This window comes from Nansenia antarctica (genome assembly GCF_963989245.1).
Source record: "Nansenia antarctica genome assembly, chromosome: 11".
NCBI classification, from domain to species: Eukaryota; Metazoa; Chordata; class Actinopteri; order Argentiniformes; family Microstomatidae; genus Nansenia; species Nansenia antarctica.
In genome coordinates, this window is record NC_137681.1 from 10,334,475 (window position 1) to 10,356,597 (window position 22,123).

At 40.3% G+C, this 22,123-nt stretch overlaps 3 protein-coding genes across 3 annotated transcripts; 1 reads left to right on the forward strand and 2 right to left on the reverse strand.

Moving 5' to 3' along the window:
* Positions 1-2,100: 2,100 nt before the first annotated feature.
* Positions 2,101-3,675, reverse strand: slc18a3b (solute carrier family 18 member 3b; the record flags this gene model as incomplete). Its single annotated transcript, XM_080541662.1, has 1 exon — positions 2,101-3,675. The coding sequence occupies one exon, from the start codon at positions 3,673-3,675 to the stop codon at positions 2,101-2,103; it is 1,575 nt and encodes a 524-aa protein (XP_080397788.1).
* Positions 3,676-11,929: 8,254 nt separating this feature from the next.
* rgrb (retinal G protein coupled receptor b) lies at positions 11,930-14,988 on the reverse strand (the record flags this gene model as incomplete). Its single annotated transcript, XM_080541671.1, has 7 exons — positions 11,930-12,070; positions 12,277-12,390; positions 13,211-13,328; positions 13,680-13,833; positions 14,020-14,141; positions 14,370-14,526; positions 14,913-14,988. 7 exons carry the CDS (start codon positions 14,986-14,988, stop codon positions 11,930-11,932), a joined length of 882 nt encoding a protein of 293 aa, XP_080397797.1.
* A 3,442-nt stretch (positions 14,989-18,430) lies between these two features.
* On the forward strand, positions 18,431-21,756 carry lrit1b (leucine-rich repeat, immunoglobulin-like and transmembrane domains 1b; the record flags this gene model as incomplete). The annotated part of the gene is made up of 4 exons (XM_080542258.1): positions 18,431-18,552; positions 18,995-19,455; positions 19,841-20,146; positions 20,693-21,756. The coding sequence occupies 4 exons, from the start codon at positions 18,431-18,433 to the stop codon at positions 21,754-21,756; spliced, it is 1,953 nt and encodes a 650-aa protein (XP_080398384.1).
* Between the last annotated feature and the right edge of the window lie 367 nt (positions 21,757-22,123).

A 22,123-nucleotide genomic window follows, 5' to 3' on the forward strand; every position in this document is an offset into this window, starting at 1 on the left:
GAGTTGGTCATTGTGACTTTGAGTTCAGTCTGTCTGAAAACATAAGCGCGCTTTTGACAGCACAAAGAACAGCTCAACTTTAGTGGAGAACACGATAGGGTGAACACTAATTATTGTCAGAAACCTTCTCCTCGGGGGTCTCTTTGCGAGTAGTAGATTTGATCAGTGTGTCAACTTTCATTGCTATTGCAGAATATATATGCACCAAGCAACGACTTCATAGGATAAATGAGAATGTCTCGTATGCTTTCTCTTCCTCTCGCACCCATGAACATGCACAAAATATACACATCTGGGATGGGGCTAGCGTTTATTACGTTTATTTAAAACAACAATTTGAAACCATGTTTTCTAAAAGATCAGATTTCACTTAATAAGTAGGTAACATTGCCAAAATTGCCCTACAAAGTCACTTACGCCTTTTTTGCGCACCAAGAAAATCAAGTCATTTTACTGTGAGTTAATTATGCCCTTCTGCCATTGTCTTGTAATGGGTTTTTTGTCTTTACAATCTATTTCAGTCCATTTTAGGATTTCAGTTACATCGTTTTCCAATTAGATATATACCTCATCTATAGTTTTTTATTGATAAAACTAATTTTGGCCCAAAATGGTCCCTCCCTCCCTCTCTCTCCCTCTCCCTCTCCCTCTCCTCTCTCTCTCTCTCTCTCTCTCTCTCTCTCTCTCTCTCTCTCTCTCTCTCTCTCTCTCTCTCTCTCTCTCTCTCTCTCTCTCTCACACACACACTCACACACACACACACACACACACACACACACACACACACACACACGCACGCACGCACACAAACTATAGTTTTGACTATAGCATTATATATAAAATATGTATGAGACAAAGACATTACAAGTGTAATTAGCCTGACCCTTCGAATGGCTTTGAAGTTGCGTTAGTTAAGTTAACTCTATGCCAATTATCGCACACATGCGCGCTTGTTGTAAGATTTCGATGTAATTTAATGTCCATTCTAACCATCCCAATTCAGTATTTCACTAAAGTATGGCTTGTACCTTAAGACCTAAGTAAGTGTAATGTTTAAGAACTTGATTTGAGCATTTCTCACCTTTCACAAAACGTGCTCCTTTATAGCTTAGAATGTATAGCTAACTGAAGTGTATTCCAATCCATAAGTGTAACCTACACATGACACACAACCCTTAGAAACAAAACACGATATATTTAAATAACATTTTATTAAAACGACAATCGATAAACGAACATATATTTGCTCAAATAGGAAGCTGTCATTGAGCGTTCACGGATACTTCATTTGACAATAAACAATTTCAACAAACACACACACACGCACGCACACGCACACGCACGCACACGCACACACACACACACACACACACACACACACACACACACACACACACACACACACACACACACACACACACACACACACACACACACACACACACACACACACACACACACACACATATGCATATAGGCTTGGCCCACATACTTTGTAAATAATATACTATGTAAATATCCACATATGTACAGTGTGCATTTCATATGATACATTTTTTTACTTCAGAAAAATAAAATAACACTTGAAAATTACGTCTCGAAATATTCAGAATTATAAAAATAAGAATAACAAATAAACAGTCTAGACATCATTGAACCTAAGAAATACGGTCAACAGTTGTCAATATTTCACAATTGGGTTTTAAAAAATAAACGATGATGCGTTGACAGAGTTGGTCCTGTATTAATATTCTCAATATAATCGTGTACATACATTTATATTGACCTTTTTACAATACTGCAGTTTATGCACACATATTCACTATGCACACATTTACAACTGTAGTTGATGGACCTCTCACAATACTCCAATTATACGTCCATTAGAAACGTTACATACATAGACTTGTTCGAATACGATGAAATTACAGTCAAATTAAATAAACTTTGGAAACGGATCACACAATCATGATTAGGAGATTGGGTATTTATATTGCACATTAGTACATTACAAAGTGATTACCCTCCTGTTTGGACAGGCTCTCGTGCTTAAACTCTAGAAAGGAATGTATTCGGGAGTGGTGCTGTTGGATACTTTATCTAACTGTACTCTGGGCCGGACGATTCCTCTGAATGTGACCTTGTTTGTGCTGTGAAGGGGTCAAAGCCGTTTTCATCAACAGGCAGGCAGTTACCCGCAGAACTATAGCCCTTCTTCTTGGCTCTCCGTTCCTCCATCTTAATGGTATCATATAGCCCATCAGGTGCGTCTTCCAGCAGATTATCTCTCTCCGAGTGGGACGGTTTCATTTGGCACACATTGCGGAGTAGCAACAGGGCAGGTGCATACAGAACATTAACGAGGCCCATACCCAAATTAAGTTGTACAAAGCCCGCGGTGTGTACTATCTGACCGGCAACTATAGGACCCATGGCATATGCAACAGAATAGGATATATCAGCTATAGCATAGACACTGCCATAGACAGACACATGGCGCACGTCAACTAGAAAGGCAAGCGTTGGCAAAAGAGCAGTGTCCACGAGAGCGATGCCGAAACATATGCCGCATAACGGGGCAATTAACTGGCCAAATGTTTTGCATGCTGGAACAGTGCAGGAGCTGGCCCCGATTATGACCATACCCAGGGCTCCATAAAACCACTGCAAATTCGGATACTTAGATGCCAATTTAACGGTCATGAATACACCCAGGACATGTGGAAAGAACGCCGGCAGCCACGTTAATCCCATTTCCCACTTAGTGGAGTGCATGGTGCTCTCCATCCAGTTGGCTATGGTCGGCTCCAGAAAGGCCAAGGGGATGTTACAGACTGTCAAAGCACCTGCCACAACGGCTATGTACGGATCAATCATGAGCTTGTATATGGGGGTGCCGACCGGCATGTTCTCTCTAGTCCTGTTAGAGAAGGGCTTGATCACAATTAAGACAAGGATGCCATCTGCAAGGCAAACGATGGCGAGTACTATAAACGGCACCCTTTTACCCGCAAACTCGTACAAAATACCCCCGAAGGGAGGCGCAACCAGGCTTCCAAAAGAGATGAACGCCAGGGCAATGCCCAGGGCTCTGCTTCGCTCCGACTCCTCGGTGTATTTGTCCGCTATCATGGCAATTCCAGAGGTGTCTGCAAAAGCTGAGCCTAGACCTTGTAAACTGCGGGCCACGAACAGAGTCGCGTAGTTCTCGGCGAAAGCGAATATGCAGGTGGAGAAGAACATAACCGTTAGTCCAATTAAAAGTGGAATGTCATATCCAACACGGTCTATGAACGTGCCTGTGAAGGGGTTCACTAGCAGCTGCAGGATGGCCTTGGATGCAAAAAGTACTCCTATTTGGACGTCTAAATTGTTCTTGTTGCTTTTAGCTGGGTTTGTGCTGTTTATGGAAGAATTCGGATGTATGACCACATGGACGTGCTCTGCTTGCTCCATCTCGAGGTCAGCCAGGTAATCTGGAATAATTGGCACTATCACCATGTAGAGCATGTTGTCTAGAAGGAGAGCCACGCAGACGATCACTAAGATGATCCGTCTCTGCTGGTGGGGGTCTTTCATCGCGGTGCCAAACTGTTTCGTTCTCTGTCCCATCTCACACAGCTTCAGAGCTGCGGACTTCGCCAACCCGGAGGAGGATCCCCCGTCTGAATCCATGATTTTGCTCTTGTTGTTTTAAAAGCAAAACTGGAATTACTTTCTCCTCTCTCCTGGCTACACTGATATTTCAGCACCACATGATACAATACTTTAGTCTGTACATTTATGTAGCCGTTTCTTAGTTCACTTACGGAGAGCGAAAGCGCATCAGTCGAACTTTTCTCCTAATGATTTCCTCCCATCGGCGGTGGATTTTCTCAGGTTTCGCTTGGTCTCATTTCATCCCTCTCACATTCGATGCTGCTTCCATGGTCTTGAAAAAAGTGACGTGGTAAAAATAGTGGACTCTCTCTGCTGCACATCGACTTCAACCGCTAATCCTGCATGTCCAGTTTCTCAGGAGCGCATTTAGTAACTTGTTTATACAACTTCGGACATCCGAGATCTCTGATTCCAGTGTTCATACCTCCTATCACCTGTAGCACGTTTGGGTTCCGTTCTGAGATTACAAATGGTTTCGTTGCCATTGGTACGCATTAACTCGCAGGTTTGTCGATATTTTAGTTGTTTTTTTTCTCTCTTTCACCAAGGGGGTGTGACGCATCACTAGCTTTGCCCCCAAGTGGATCCTTTGCCAGTTGCGTCCCTTTATGCTAATTTGAAACATGGCAATCTCTTAACCAATAAGAGTGAGCATCATCACACAAGCGGGGAACCCTCCCATCAATGCTCAGTGATTGACCCTTGACTTTCTCAAGTGTATAAACTTATATTCGCTCTGGGATAACATCCATGTTATGCAAGATGTCAGATCTGATGTATTTTTATACCATTTTTCTCATCACTAGACAGCCTGATATCTAGATCCACACTAAAGAAGTATTTTGGATGGATGAAATAATATGGGTAAAGGATTCTAATTCTATTGGTGAAAGGACTGCTTCCTAATGCAATCCAGCCTCATTAAAATTCCAATACTATTTCCAATATGCATATAAACCATCTGATTATTGACGTAGTAGGCTATTTGAAATAGTCAATATTGTAGCGAACGGGAATCTTCTAGTGTAACTCGCCCCATGCGGGAGTCGAACCCCGACATAACCGACGGCCGCGCTAACCATTAGACCAAGAGAGTTAACTCCCTTGGAGGAGCTTCAGTCACCAGAGTAATGTCTGTTGGTGTTGAGTGTAGCGAACAGGAATCCTCGCCCCATGCGGGAGTCGAACCCCGACCTCCCACATAAACGACGGCCGCGCTAACCATTAGACCAAGAGAGTTAACTCCCTTGGAGGAGCTGTTAACGGGGCCTCATACAGTTCGCTACAATATTAACGAAATGCTGACACCTTGATAGCAATGCCCAATCACACTGACCAGGAGTAGCCTAACGCTCTCCGCTTTAAGGAATTTATTTATAGCCTACTGCCATCTTTTTGGCATGATACTCACTTTTGTCTAATGTATGTTGTCCATTGTATGCCCTATACTGCACAGCCATCTGAACTGCTCTGAAAGGGCGCCCCACTTGGGAACATAATATAGGCTCATCCACAAATAAATGCTCGTGTCAAGTTCTTTCCAGTGTGATAATTTTAAAAGAAAGTTTACATACTCTAAAATATCAGCATTCCGATTATGAACAAAGACGTTCAGTTTGTATAGGGTTTGCTCTAAAAGCAGCATATTACCTAAATTTCGTTGTTTGGTACCTGTACTGTAACAATGACAAATAAAGTCTATCTATCTATCTATCTATCTATATTATGCCGTGAAATCATGTGATAAGCGCCTTTACTGTAGGCTCACTACAGAGACATTGTCGTCTAACTTGTATTTTTAGGGATAGAATAACTACGAAGAGTGTTATCATATTGTTTGCACTCTTATTTCTCCTTTGGTATCTTTAGCTTGATTGCTGCGCCCATAACGTGAGCTTAGAATGATAAGGTTCTATCTCCGTTTAGGGCAGTTCAGAGATATTGAGCGTCAAAGTTTTTACATTCCATTATGTTTTGTGAGATGGAACCTTTGTATTTTATGAATTACTAACTCAAAAATGTCAACATTATTATTAAAAAATAACACCACACAGGCATTAATAAACACCTAATGGATCAGATTATGTAAAAAGCTCAATTTTGACAAAAATGGAGATAGAACCTTATAATTCTAACGTCACGATAAGCATGTCGCTTTTGAAATGGACGAGATTCAGCACCACGACACAGTGGACAGCTCCCGCTCGTACTGCCAGTGATTCAGCCGAGTGATACAGAAACAGTTGCCCGGGGTTTCACTGTTTTCATAGCAACCTAAACATTTCTTGACCCCTAGTTTAATGTCGTTATTCAGGTTATGTCATAAAGATTGTCTATAAATGCAACAAAACAAAACAAAAACACAATAGGAGGTTAAAAACAAAAATATACTTTAGTGGTTTCTTCCGATGCGTTTAATTTCGGGAGTGCCTCCTTTTTCAGTTAGTTCATCTTTACTTGGGTAATCACCTAAAGCAATAATAACCAAATTAGACTATATACTAATCGGACCAAATGAAAATCCAGTTCTCATCATCCAAATATGTATATCAGATGGATAGGCATACTTCTCATAATTGTTCACCCTCGCACCAGAAATCCCAGAGTGTTATGTCATGTGTTCGTGCACGTCAAGAGAAAATCGATGCCCTGTCAAAACACACTAAACACGTGACATAAGCCTACCCTAGAAGGGCTGTCAGCCATATGAAATACAAGACAATGGCGCCATCTTGTGTTTTCATAATGCCATTGCATCCTAATTGCGCTGCTTCTCACAATAGCGAACCAATAATGGCTGGGAATTATGGCTGATTCTTGGTTTAGTTGAGGTCCAGCAATAGCATGAGTCATGAACAATTCTTGCCGGTCCTTATTCTTATTTTTTGACTTCTTCACTCATTTTGTTTTGGCTGAACTTAAATGACCTTTTATCAACGTAGCCTACATGCTTCACTCGTAAAGGTATCAGGGACATGCTTTTAAAAATCTCTATATATATACTCACTCATTTTCTAAGGTATGCTAAAACTTCCACAGAACACGATATAGTACCATGCATTTGTTTATGATGAAGTTTTCACTATTCTACTTGAGGTGTACCTTCGTTTCCCACTAGATGACGCTAAACACGTGGGAATTGTCGTGCTCAGGCCCTGCTGTCAGGATAAAGATCAAAGACATAATCATGTTATCTTTTCTTTCTACATCAAATAGCATTTATTTATGTGCAATCATTGGCAGATAAACGTGGTTCCATAGTCAGAGGCTAAACTAGGTGAATCTACTGAACTTGGCCTACCTGTTGCCTAAATCACTAAGCCTGTGGAATCATTAGTCCTTTGTCAACTGCATAGACACTGCTTTGTGCTTCCAATAGTTTAGTTTAGTTTATTAGTTTATGATGTCGTGGACAGTCCCCATTAATTAACTGTAACAACAGTAAATGGAGCAGCTTTAGCCTACATGGCTAATTTCCAGCTGTAGTCCCCGGGCCAGTTGACAATAGTGAGAATGGTGTTGGCCGTGAGAACATTTAGTTGATGAAAATATAGAAAACATAAAATCCATATAAAATTGTAGGACACCTTATACAGAATAACAGAGTAAATATGTGTTAGATAGATTTAATGTATCCTGGTTCTCATAATCCTGGTTAATAATTTAACTGTAAATAAAGGGGATTATCATATCATTAAGAGCACCATTTAATTAACGAGAGTGGATAAGGGGAAGAGGCCACTTTCTAAATTAAACAAGACGCATTTCATATTTTTATTCTTGCAAACTCAACCATCATCTTCTGCAATCCGACTGTAGACTGGGACACTGCATTTACATGGACTGGAGAGGTGTGGCGGGGTGTCTCGTCTTGGCTTTGTAAACAGTAAAGATACACTCTCAGTGTACAGTTACAGTAGTGTTTCTAATGGGGAGAATACTGTGAGGACACTGAGTCTGAATAATCCACATGGTGAAATGTGTCATCTGGACTGAGGTACGGCAGTGACCAGCACTATGGTGAAGATATGAGGGAGTGGTTTAATCATTTAGAACAGGAGGCTCTCCAAAGGGTGGTGACGCGAATATAATCTAATCCAGATTATACTTCATCCCTAATCCTTTAAAAATGATTTCTTGAAAAACTATTGTGGTGGTGGTGCATCTACACCATAGTGGTATATCTTTGTGTGCATGAGAATGTCAAATTACTGTAGATATGATATACTGTACTCTAGCAAAAACATTAATTTGATGGATTTTAACCAACAAATAGGATAATCTTTCGACATGGTGTGTTTTTCATTGCACACCTGGATCCCCTCTCTCCCGACTTGAACTCAACATTGCAATGTGTAAAGGGAGAATAAGGAGGACCTTTGTCCTCTTCTGATAAGTAGAACCTTTGGTCTGGGTGTCACACAGATCCTATATACACGCACAAGTTAAATATCTACAGGACCAGTCAAAATATATATATATAATGTGCTTTTATGTGTGTGCGTGTGTGCGTGTGTGCATGTGAATGTGCGTGTGCATGTGTGTGTGTGTGTGTGTCGAGCCTTTGCTGTTTTAAAGTGTTTTTCTTTTTTTTCTTTTTTTACAAATTCAGATGACAGATGGTCATCTTTGACTTCTGTGTCTGGCAGTCATGGCAGATTTGCAAACGCATTTCTGTAATTCATACAGTGTATGCACATGCACAAGGACACCTTTAGTCATTAGTCATATTCCCTCTTGCTTTGATTTAACTAATTACATCCATTTTGGCAATAGTGCCAAGGAATAAATAACATCAAGTAGTCAGTCAAGCCAAGTTTATTTGTCATTACACTGAATGCAATTATACAATGCAATGTAATGAAGCTCTACAACATCAATCATCATCAATAATAAAATGTAATTTAAAGTAAAAAAAAAAAAAAAAAATGTAACAAGTATAGCAGGTAAAATATAACCAGTAACATTAATGAAACATAAAAAATAATAGAATAAAATATACAAATTATTATAGTGTAGAGTGCAATGGGGGGGGGGGGGGTATTCTGGAGGTCTGATTCCGAAACCTGTTGGTCCGGGACTGGATGCTTACTGCCTGCCAGATGGAAGCAGACATAACCGAGTGTAACTGGGACGGCTGTTGTCCTTGATGACCTTCCTGGCCTTCCTCTTACATCTCTTAGAGTAGATGGCGTGGATGGCTGTGGAGCTCACAGCCCGTGATGGACTGGGCCGTTTTCACCACTCTCCGCAGGGCTTTACGATCGTGTGCAGTGCAGCTGCCATATACCAGACGGTGATGCAGACGGACAGGATGCTCTCAATGGTGCACCTGTAAAAGTTGGTGAGGATCTGGGGAAAAACACACGCTGGCGTGCCAACTTGATGATTGTGTGACCATGTTAGATCCTTAGTGATGTAGACACCAAGACACCAACTCTCTCCACTTCAGCCCTACCAATGTGGATCGGGGCATGCCCCCCCCCCCCTTTTTTTTTTCTTCCTGAGGTCCACGATCAGCTCCTTGGTTTTGCTGACATTAAGAGTGAGAATATTATCCTGGCACCAATCACCTGGCACATAATACCTATAGGCTGTCTCGTCATTGGTCAGACCAACCACGCTGGTGTCATCAGCAAACTTGACAGGGAATGAACATGGGACTGAGCACACCGCCCGGTGGGGCCCCCTGTATTGAAAGTCAGAGTGGTGGAGATGGTGCACCCAACCCTCACCATCTGGGGTCTTCCTGTCAGGAAGTCCAGGATCCAGTTACACAGGGAAGTGCTGAGACCCAGGTCCTTAAGCTTGGTGAGGATCTTGGTGTTGAATGCTGAGCTGGAGTAGATAACAGTAGATACGTAGTAGGCTAGAGTACATTGGAGTACATGGGCCACAGGTGTGACCTTTTATTTTTAGTATGACCGATTAGTCAGCACCTGATCTGGGTGGGCAGTCTTTATTATTGACTATGTCTATAAGGTTCCACCACATTGGCTCAACAGTTCTTATAAGCGTCGTGCGACTCATCCTACAGATCAGTTGATTGATTTAGACCAGACAATCCACACAGACAAAGGCTTTCTTTAGTCAGTGTATTGCTTTCCTTACTTCCAATCTTTCTACTAAACGCAAGTTAATCCATTTGTACACGACAATAAAATAAAAAGCAAAAATATTTTGATCTAATGTCAGTTGTACTTTGCTCTCAATTTCATCTGTTAATCTGTGTAGATTGTTGTGTTCTTACACGCTCTTACATGCATAATACAACTGCACAATCAACAGAGGTGTAAAGGTTGTCAGAGCATGTGGCTGTATAACATCATTTGAGATTAATCAAATCTGTTCTCAGTTTATCCGGATTATTGCTAATCTATCTGGCATTCTGTTGTCTTCTCCGGTTTTCCTCCCACAACTAAATATGTGATGAAATGAAATTATTTGAAACTGTATTTTGTATACAATGAAACTACAATCAGTTCTTCTCTTAGTGGTTGCTATCTGCATGCATTAAAAGCTATTTTGATGTTGTTTTACAACGTTTCGGAATTGTAATATTTCAGCAACCCCTCCGTAAAATGATTATAAAGTGATGATATTACAGTATGTCAGCACATGTCGATTCCTCTTGCTTGCAGGACCACATGGAAAGTCATTTGCACATGCGTGTCTGTAATGTGAGCAAGAAGGCTGACTCCTCCCCTTGGGGATGTCTGCTATTTGCAGTGAGAGTATCTCTTCTGTTGACCTGTCTCTGGAGATCTGCCACCCAGGGTTTCTGTGGAAGGGACTTAGAGCAGCAGTCAGCCCCTGTCTCCTCTCCAGGATTATTTCAGGAGTTCACATCTTTAGCCTCAGCTCAGACGTCACAGCACACACCATAATAGCATTGTCACCGTCTGCCCTGTACAGCCCTACAGTAGTTGACATGACAACATGAGTCATTTAGAGAGAGAGAGCAGCCCTGACTGGAAAAGGCAACAATCCAATGGGATACGATACATGTATGTTATATGTATGTTATGTTGTGAAAAATATGAGTGGGACTGCCCCACTCAGAAAAAAAAGAAGAGGTGACAGAAGTAAAACAGACGCAAAGAGATCATGCAGCTAATTGTATGGTGGCCCTAACAAAAACATGGTCGCAGGGTTAGATTTGTATTCCAATTGAAGTTGACACATTGATAATCTGGCAAGTGTTACTCTAGGTAATTGAATTGCCTTGCAGTATCATTAGTGCTAATTCCATTGTTCTGTCTTTGCATTGAAATCATGGACACATTTTTCTCATGGTTGAAAGAGTAAGGATGTATATACTGCACAATAGTTTCATCACAAGTTGATAAAAACTAGACAAACACAATAACAACGTTAATCATTAATTTAGTTCAAGCTCCTTGCCTGAAGTGAGCCAGTTACCCTGAGGCATGCAATGTAACTTGCATAACAAACGTGAGGCCAAGTACTGAGAATACTTACCACTATAGATAGCCATGGAGAGTTACATGGAGATCACTTCAATCTCCCCTGGAACGAAAAGCAACCAATTAGTCTACTTAGTAACAACTTGAGACAACCATGGCATGAAATGGCTTTTCTATAGATGCTCTGTGTGAAGTTGGGAAATAGAATTTGTTCCCTCACTTAGAGCTGCGGCGTCTCTGTGGCGCCTTTAGGATCACACTATTGTCATTAAGATGCTGTCAAGTCAGATCAATGGACACATGCTTCTCTGTATTTATTGCAAGTGGTCAACACTCAAAGGCATACAGCGAATTTAGATATAGAAGGAAAGATGTTGAAAAACGTATTCTATCTTCCAGCTGCAGTTTATAACATGAATGTCACTAAAATGCAACTTCATCCACTTTAAGTTGACCATACACTGATAAATATGCTTTTCATTATGGTAAATTCACTGGAGATGACACCAAGATACTGTAGCTCTGTAGTAATGCAAATATTGGAAGAAAAAAAAAAAATACTCCAATTTGAAGAATATCTTTTGTTTAGTCAATTATTTCATCATTAAGCTTTCAAAATACACCATTTAACTTCAATGCTTTGTCAAAAAAATCTACTGTAATGGAGAGTCATTACCACATATGTGTATGTACAATAATGAGCTACAATGGATATCGTATCCAAAGCCATTCATCCACATTTACGTCACACAACCTCTTATTAGTAGTATTCTTCCCACTTGGAACCTACAGTATTGCAATAAGAGTGCACAATGGTTTTCGATTATGAAACGAGTTTCTTTTTATTTGATCTTCTTAGCAACGGGCTCTGCCATCTTCTGTCCAGTGAGGAACTGCCAGACCCCTCCTCTGTAGAACTCATTTCCAAAGGAGTAGAGAAGGGCATTGAAAATAGGGTTTGTCTTTGCCAGAACGGGAAGCACCTAGTAAATTACAAAATGGTTCAGAGATTGTCTTACAATGCATTATGAACGTATTATAATGTATTATAACTGTAGGCTCTATGTAAAGTTTTTAGCAATGTTTCTTGTTAAGGCATATTATAGCACCACACCATTTGCAGTTTCATTCAACTTTCAACATTCACAAGCACTGTTTGGATACTAGAATGAGAGAAATCAGCTCTCACCATCCTCAGTCTTGGGGAGAAAATCTTAGCGTCGTCAAAGCAGGCATAAAGGCACAAGAGGACGTAGGGGCCCCAGCACATCAGTAGTACCCTCAGAGGCACACTGGTGTTGAACTGAAACACATAAAGCAAACAAGTCAAATACCCTTTTATACAAGTCCATCCTTGTGTCCTTCCATAATGCAGGACATAACACAAAACATAACATGAGCATTACATGAGACTGTTTTGGGGCCAGCTTTGTTGCTTAAGTACAACTTAATTTCTCCCAACAACCCAAGAAAACAATTGTAATAATGGAAGGTGAAGTGCATACATGTCATATGTTTACGGTTAGGGTTAGTATGGTTAAATACTTAAACGATCAAGGAAGCCTTTATCTACAGATAACCTTATAATAGGGTTTGTGTGAATGAAGGCCTTGTAATCTGAAGTGTATGCAACAATGTACAGTATGCAGCACATGTACTGTACAAGGATTAAAGGCTAACATTTTCTTTTTTAAGCCAGATTTAAGCCTTAAATATGACTTGCAAGATAAGTCGGATGTGTTTTTAGAAGTGTGGTCCCCTTTCTTATCTTTTATGGAAGAGAATTAATGACAAGATTACTAATTAAGTTATTTGACAACCACATATCTTTGATTTACATGATCTCTTACCCAGTTGTTGATGGTGGTAATGCCCCCCCCCCCCTCTGCATACACACACCTGTGGCATATGTATTTCTAATTTAGCTTTTTTGTTTTTGCTTATTGTCTTTTTCGTTTGCTGTTGTTGCCGTTTTGTCTTATCTTCATTAGTTTATGTACCGGTAGTTATTTGTTTAGTGTCTGTCTTTGTTATGAGCTTAGATGTTTGTTGTTGAAAAACTCCCAACATAAATAATAATAATAATAAATAATATGATAAAAATTTGAATGCTCTTAGGTTACCTTGTGATTGTGGATCTTCTTGAAGTATAAGTAGATGGCATTATAGGAAGACATAAGGGTGATGATAGGGAACAGCAGGTAGACGACCGTCAGAGTTGCTGTGTAGGTGATGTAATTCCTGTTAAAGTATACAGTGGAGATCATGATCATGGCTACAGCACCCAAATATGTTTTATACCTTTCTGAATAACTGTTGAACACAGCAAGTATGTGACTTGAGTAAAATGTGGAGGGCATCCTTCGGGAAACATTGCTAGAGGACTGTGCTGGCATTGTTGAGTAATCCAATTGGTCACAGATTTTCTTCAATGAAATGCTGGATGTGTTTCAACTGTGCAAAGGGGCCCACTTAAGCCATAAGCAATCTTTAATTATGTCTTTTCATTCGATTTAATTAATTCAGCCATACAGTGCTGTCAAAAGGTTTGAACCTTGGTTAAAATAATATATGAGTTACAGGGAAAAGTACCTGTCTCCTTTAGTATAGTCCAGAGTACAGCAGGTCTTCATGGGCTCAAAGTCATAATCTCCCCAGCCAGTGAGAGGTAGAGCAGCCCAGAAGATTGAAAGACCCCAAATGATGGCACTCATGGTGATAGCTGTACTCCAGAAAAATTTCTGCCCTGGAGAACAAAGTTGGAATCCTTATTGCTATTTGCAGGACCACTTGCTTTGTAGACATCAAGCAAATAAACATGTAAACATTCATTATCCTCTGGATATACAGATATATATCCCATTCAATTGAATGGGAAAGTGTGTCCAAACTTTTGACTGGTACTGTATATATACGAATGCATACTACCCACTGGTGCAATATTGGTGATATCTATCCCAGGCTATGGCAGCCATGAAACTGATGGAGGCCAGGACTGATATCATTCCCTGGAAGGCATGGTTGGTGCATCCTTCTTGGCCGAAGGGCCAGTATCTACAGTGAGAAGAAATAATAATGTATACATAAAATGTTTTCCATTGATGGTGTTCAAATACTGAATTAGGCCTAAGTATAGACAGCACTGCAATCGATAAGCTTTAAATCATAATTGTAATGCAAAGACGTGTTTCAGCATGTACCTTCTTCATCGTGCATGAAGTACCAAATATTACACACATATTTTACAAATATTTCCAGGCTTTAATTGAAGAGAAAATATACCTTTGATAGCTGGCATATGCAGCAATCAGGCCATTTATATTCAGACTCATGTCAGCCAGAGCAAGGTTGAAGACAAAGAAGTTACTTGGAGTTCTCATTATATTTACTCTAAGAAAAGCCAATATTGTAATGGCGTTGAGGAAGAATCCAAGAACACCTAAAACAAACAATGAAAGAAATTATGACAGCCAATAATGAAATTATGGCTTACATTAAAGTTCATTTGTGAATATAACTCAAAGAGGAATGATCTTTTAAAGGTTTTGGAATTCTTTTTTAAAAATCCCCATGTGATATCAACGTGTGAAAACAAAATTATTCCAGCGTGTAGACGTTCAAGTTTGACTTAGGATTCGACCCAGAAACAAATTGTCTTTTGTTACTCTTTCATTAACATTTTCGTAGGAATCCACTGGGTCTGTGGATTTTCAAGCGTCCCTTTGCATCCTTTTAAAGTGGGCTCGTAGCCTACACAGCTCCATCAATCATCACAGTGACATGTCGTTTAGTTTGCATATAACCTGAAGACCCCCAATTACTTACCCCCAACAAGAAGAGCTGTACCAAACGCAAACATGTCCAAATCGGTGAATCCCTCCGGTAACGTATAGGCTGCCATTTTTTATATAATACTTTGTGGGACACTAAACAGAAACGATTATTCTTGCTCCGGAAAGTGCCACAAGTTTCACATATTGAGTTCTTTATAAAGGCTCTTTCACGTGGAAAAAAAACGAAAAAGCATGTAACGACCACTAAACCCTCAGCAATCCCTACAAGAATGTTCTAATAGCCCAACACAGGAGTGGGGGTCTACACACACTGAGTAACTGAGGGTCCCCTCCCCCATACAGTTACACAATTCTAAGGAATGTATGGAAATATATACACTGCACTTATGATGTATCGTGACGTTAGAATTATAAGGTTCTATTATCTCCATTTTTGGTCAAAATTTAGTTTTTTTACATAATCTGATCCATTAGGTGTTTATTAATGCCTGTGTGGTGTTATTTTTAAAATGTTGACATATCATCTCACAAAATATAATGGAATGTAAAAACTTTGACGCTCAATATCTCTGAACTACCCTAAACGGAGATAGAACCTTATCATTCTAAGCTCACGGTATGTCAATGAACGAAACATAATACCTGTAGGTATTCCAACATATTCCATTAATATGTGGATAGCATTACATTCAATCGTTTAACTTTTTAAAAGATTGTAGATTGATGTGTTTGCAATAGACATTGAGATCATGAATGTAAAAGCGCGTGTTGGAATCTAACAATGCATATTGTAATGTACTGAAAGACCCTTGGCCAATGCACATGTTCTTAATGCATAGATTTCACAATGCAACAGTTCAGAACCGCAATCCTTTAATCTGGGCTGGAATTAAAACAGAGTCTGAACCCTTGGCTCTTGAAACATTGTCATTGCATGATAATAACACTAATAATAACACTACTACTACTACTACTACTACTACTACTACTACTACTACTACTACTACTACTACTACTACTACTACTACTACTACTACTACTACTACTACTACTACTACTAATCATAATCATAATCATAATCATAATCATAATCATAATAATAATAAATGATAGTACCTTTATTTGTATAGCGCTTTTCATGTGTATAGCAGAGTTAAATATATCAATTCCAAGATGCCAAAAACATCAATATGGAAATCATGGAGAGTGGTCAATTAGGTATAGCATGATTTAACATTTTTACATCAAATTGGATTAACCATTGTATTAATGGAGTTATGATGACAATGTTGCTTTTAGTATTGCAACATTATTTGGCCTAATTATCTAATTGAGATGGTCCCTATATATATGGTTACCCTTAATCAACAAGTCCTTGGTGCCTTGGATAGAGAGATTAGATTAGTACTTAGTAAAACAACTTGGTGTTGTCACTGAGAGAAACCAAGTCTGAGGGAACCCTTTTATGGTATAAAACACAGCATGCAGGGAATATGTGTAGTGGACACGTGTTGGGAGTGTTGACACCTGACCCAACACCGTCATAATCTGTTGATTTCGCAACATAACAAAGCCTGCACTGTGGTTGCCGAAATTCTGTTTTGGTTCTCAGACTTCACAAACACTGACTTATATATGAAATAGTTATGAGATAGTTAAGAATTAAACACAACCTAACAATCTTGAAACTCAACCCATTTGTCCATTTGTCATAGCAGGCTGTCTAGTCCTCTTTACCATGCATGTAAACGGGCCACAGATGTACTAATTGGGGACATACTGTAGAGATGTTTGGATTATAGGATTTAAAGCAATTTTGTGACCAGGTGTCAGATCCCATCACACCTGCCCCTGTGTGTCACCCCATCACAAGATTATCCTAGAAAGTGTTTCATGAGGGCATGCACTTTGTTTCCGAAAATTTGGAGGGACGAATTATAGGACTGGCTTATTCACACAATTTGATTATCTCTGTGATCCATCTGCTCAATAATCCCATGGTGAAAAAAAAAAAACTAGCATCAGATCAGATCAGATAATCAGAATCTCTTTTATTACATCCCAATGTACAAGTACACTATAGAGTAACATTCGTTGGCTTTGGTTCCTCAACATTGGCATTGCAGCATCAAGATACAACATCACAATAATAAAGTAAAGTAAAATAAGTAAAATAAGTAATAATAAAGTAATAAAGTAATAAAGTAATAAACTGATGGTAGTAACCAGTCGTACTACATTGGATTCAATAGTGCAAAATGCTGTGCAAAGTACAATAAGATGAAATGCTATATAATACAGTACAAGTAGTCAAGTAGTCACTAGTCAGGTAGTGAACACGTAATCAAGTAGTGTGCAAGTAGTCATATAATATATATTACTTTTGTAGTGTGCGTGTGGTTGGTTTGGTCTTTTGCTTTCTTCCAGTGCATTTCTCCCGGAGCCTGATTGCTTGGGGGAAATAGCTGTTTGACATCCTCTGGGTTTTAGGCCTAAGGCTAAGGCCTAAGGCTTCAGTACCGTTTCCCCGACGGCAGTTTCTGTTTGGGGTGGCTGGGGTCCCTAATCATCAACAGCTTCTGATTATGCTACAATTTTGGTTGTTCACAGGTAAAGTACATTGCATATTAAACTATGTGAAAGCCTATTGTGCATGCAAAAATAAGTGTGCCTGCCCTGCATGGACAAAGAAGGAAACTTCTTTGTCCATGCAGTCAAGCTTAATAGTCAAGCTTATAGTCAAGCTTCTGCAGCAAATGGAAATATAAACAATGGGGCAAGACTATGGGGCAAATCTTAGAACTTGACCCTGTTATGTATTAAGCGTGTGCTTATACACTCTAAAATCTATAGACTTATCCTTACAGAAAGGATATTAAACTATCAAATTTACCATGAAAGGAGATGTATTTGTTCTCACTCTTGGACGCCATCTAGTGGTTACTTAGCCTACGTGTCTTCTGGAGTCACATGTGTCACTGTCGGGCCTACATTTGAATTTGAACGTCATTACTGTGGGTCAGTAGTAATAACCTGCTTATTGGCGTTATATGAAATATTGGTTTAGGAATTTCTGTACCAATAATATGCACTGTCTGGGGTGGGGTCTCACATCGAATACTAGTAAAAGGATAACATAGTGGATGGTTTTTGCATGATCATAAATTAAAGCAAACTTGTTCATCGACAATAGCCATTGCTAAATAAATACATACACGAACGCTATGAATGAACCCCAAACGTTCGTCCATCCCTCACTATAATTAACCCTCCAAACAACTATTTCAGAAGTGTTTTCTCTGTATACAAACAAAGGCAACAACCTATACAGCCTATCAGCTTCCAGGAAGCAGTGATCGTGTAAATATAAATAACCCAAGTCCTTTTGCACTAATCCCTGTCTATCCCGTCTCATCTCGGGCTTTGGAACAGTCAGATTAGCATGGGGCACTGTGCGAGCAAGACACGATGTATCTGATGTTCGGATGAGCGAAATAGCAGTTCGCTCCTTTTAATGTGTAGTTTAGATTGATCGCATTCGGAGTGAAAATGTTCCGAGCTTTTGGTCTGGCTCTCTGCTGGTCATTCCTCTGCCTTCCGCTGGTGAGCAGTTCCTGCCCATCACAATGTAACTGCTTTTTTCACAAATTAAGCGATGGATCGAAAGCAAGGTAAGAGACCAGAGCAATCATTGAAAATTAAAATTGTGCTTGTATTCTAAATTGCATTTGCTGTATTGTATGTGCTGTGCTCAGTTCAGATTCAGGTCAGCTTTTCCTTTTCTTTATATAGTAAAGGATTAACTTGCGAATGCTCTTTAATCTCATTTGCTTGGGTAGCCTATACTGGTTTTTACTCACATTTAAACAAAAAAGAAACGTGGGTTCTAAAATACCACACACATGATGAAAACAGAACCAATTGATTCATGTTGGCAAAACATATGTATTGCATACATGTGTGTGTTTCATACATTGTGGCCATACATGAATTCACAATCTGGGTTCATTGTGTCTCCCTGATATCAAATTGAATTATAAACAAATATGCATGTTAGATTTTCTCTTTTCGACAGCGACATTTAATTTAATGTTTGTTTTTTTGCCCTTTTAGGACTGTTCTTTGCAATGATCCAGAGACCACTGTGGTACCTCACAATTTTCCTGCTGACACCTCTAAATTGAGAATTGAGAAGACAGCAATAACAAGGATCTCAAGCCAAAACTTTCAGTACCTCCACAATCTGGAATTTCTCTGGATGTCTTTCAATTCTTTGTCCTCTTTGAATGTTGACAGTTTCCGTGGTCTGACCAGTCTGGATGAACTGAGATTGGAAGGCAATGCCCTTACCTCTTTTCCATGGGAATCTCTAACTGACATGCCTAGTCTTAGGCTTCTCGATTTACACAATAATAAAATCTCAACTATCCCATCTACGGCGACCATCTACATCAAGAACATAACCTACCTGGACCTATCAAGCAACAGTCTGACAACAGTTCCTTTAGAGATTCTAACCACATGGTTAAGTGTAAAACCATCTCAGGATGTGGATACTTCCAAACTGATTCTAGGTAAGAAGCAAACTATGGCATTTAAGGACACTAGAAAGTGTAATGTTGGTGCATTATGTAACGTAGATGTAAGTTAGGACAAGACACACAGTATCAGCATGAGGGTGGTAAAAGAATTATAGTAATGGTATAGCCTGAATATATAGTTGTACAGTAGCACTATGTACTTTCACTTTCATCACAACTAATATGATTACATCTACAACTATTACTACTACACGTTTTGCCTTTATGATGAATATAAAAGTATAGTAAGTTAAGTACATATTATAATGTATGTGGACACTTAAAGCAAGATTATTCATCACAGCACATACTGTACCTGCTTATGCATGTATTGCCATGCTCAATACAGTGTTATTTATGTTTTCTTTTTTTCTGTAAGGTCTCCATGACAATCCATGGCTTTGCGACTGCCGGCTCTATGATCTACTCCAGTTTCAGAAGTCGACCTCCTCGTCTGTGGCCCTCATTGACACCCGCCTAAGGTGCGCTGACCCAGAGAGTCTATCGGGGGTGCTGTTCAATGAGGCTGAGCTGCGGAAGTGTCAGTTGCCACGGGTTCACACTGCCGTGGCTCGCGTGCGCAGCTCCTTGGGCAACAATGTCCTGCTGCGCTGTGGGACCGTCGGGGTCCCCATCCCTGAGTTGTCCTGGACCCGCGCTGATGGCAAAGAAATGAATGGCACTAGTGAGTTTGGCTAAAAGCTCTCCCGGGGGATATATGTGACGGCAGCTGGTGAAACCAGGAACAAGTCGGCAACCAATCAAGTTGTTCTGACTTTTATTCTGAAAAATGTAATTAAATGTTAACGTTGTTGAAAATCAATGACACAATCGCTAGTCAAGCCAAAATATTGCAATGCAATGGATTCTGTGAGTAATCCCCACTACTACCTAGTTAACTATAACACTACTTTACATTGTTAGCAGGTTCACAAAACAAGCTGTGTCAGTTGACTAACGAGTGCGTCATTGATTTTCAACAATGTTGAAATTTATTTAAATTTTTCTGAATAAAAGTCAGAACATTTGATCGACTTGTTGCCGGTTTCACCAGCTGCTGTCACATACTGTATAGCCCGCCTAGGATAAGAATAGTATTTTTATTTATTTATATATATATATATTTGCCACTGTTGAAGTCAAGCGTGGAACTGAGATTAAGGTTGGAACAGTTTCACAGTTTTATACTTTGTTTGTTCACTCCTTTGTTTTTGTCTTTTTCTTCTTACAGTCCAGGTAGAAGTTTCAAAAGAGGGAATTATTTGGTCCATCCTAAGTGTGCCTGCTGTCTCCTACCACGACTCAGGGAAATACGTCTGCAAAGCAACCAATTTTGTGGGGACTGCAGATGCTATAATTTCCCTGGTCATTACAAATTCAATCAGATCTGAGGAAGCAGGTGCCACTTCCAAGAAGAACAAAGAGAAGAAAACCGGTGGGTTTGGAAAGGCCGCCTACCAGGAGAAACTCATCGCAAGATATGTACCTCCACCCACCACTACGGCAGCAATGCCTATCATTGAGCCTCTGAATGGTTTCACTGGAAAGTACGAGATTGAAAGCTACAGTATATCTGACAAACGTGGAGATGGACCAACACCGAGTCTTCCCAGCCCAGATGGAAAAGAAGTGGCGAAGGAGGTTTTGAGCAACCTGGCAGCCAACGCCTCCCTGCAGCAGGCACCACCAGAGAAACGGGTGGTGCGGTCAGTCAAGGTGATTGGGGACACCGACCACACGGTCTCCCTGAACTGGCGGGCTCCTACAGCCACCAACACCACCGAGTTCAGTGTCCTGTACGCCGTGTTCGGTGAGAGGGACATGCGCAGGATCAATGTAGGAGCAGGCAAGAGCAGGATTACTATTGACGGCCTTGTGCCAAAGACAAAGTACATCGCCTGCGTCTGCGTCAAAGGCCTGATCCCCAAAAAGGAGCAGTGTGTAATCTTCTCAACAGACGAGGCGGCTAGCGCCAGCGGCACCCAGAAGCTCATTAATGTGGTGGTGATAACCGTGGCCTGTGTGATCGCTGTCCCCCTGACACTGATCGTCTGCTGTGGGGCGCTGAAGAAGCGCTGCCAAAAACTGATGGGGAAGAAATCCAAAGATATGCAAGACTCCTATGTCACATTTGAGACCCTGTCCCCAGCGACCAAACCTAAAGGGGTGGGGGAGGGGGAGTACCTTGCCAGGATGAACCTAGATGAATCCAATAGGCTGCTCTCTGCTAGGTCGAGTGTGGACTCAGTGGCTACAGCTAGGACTGAGGGCCCCCCAAACGAGTACTTCTGCTGATACCAAATGATGGCCTCAACTTTTAGAGGGTACACTATGGTTGGTCTCTTCGGGCCGGTGATGTCGAAACACTATATACTGTAACGACACCAGTGAGGCGCCTCAGAGACTTGGGAATTGAGAGAGTACCATTGGACACATAAGCCTTTGCAAAAGGCATGCATGGCTACCTGATGTCTACATGAAAAATAAATGTTAATTTAACCGTTATTATGCAGCCTTGGGAATACAGGCCACCTTTGACCTGGTGAACTGTAAAAAGGGAAAATGATGTGATGATTCTAATATTATACGCATACCAATTTTGTGATGTGTAAAGATGCATTTTATATTTGTCACCCGGATATTTATACAGCCGATTGTCTTT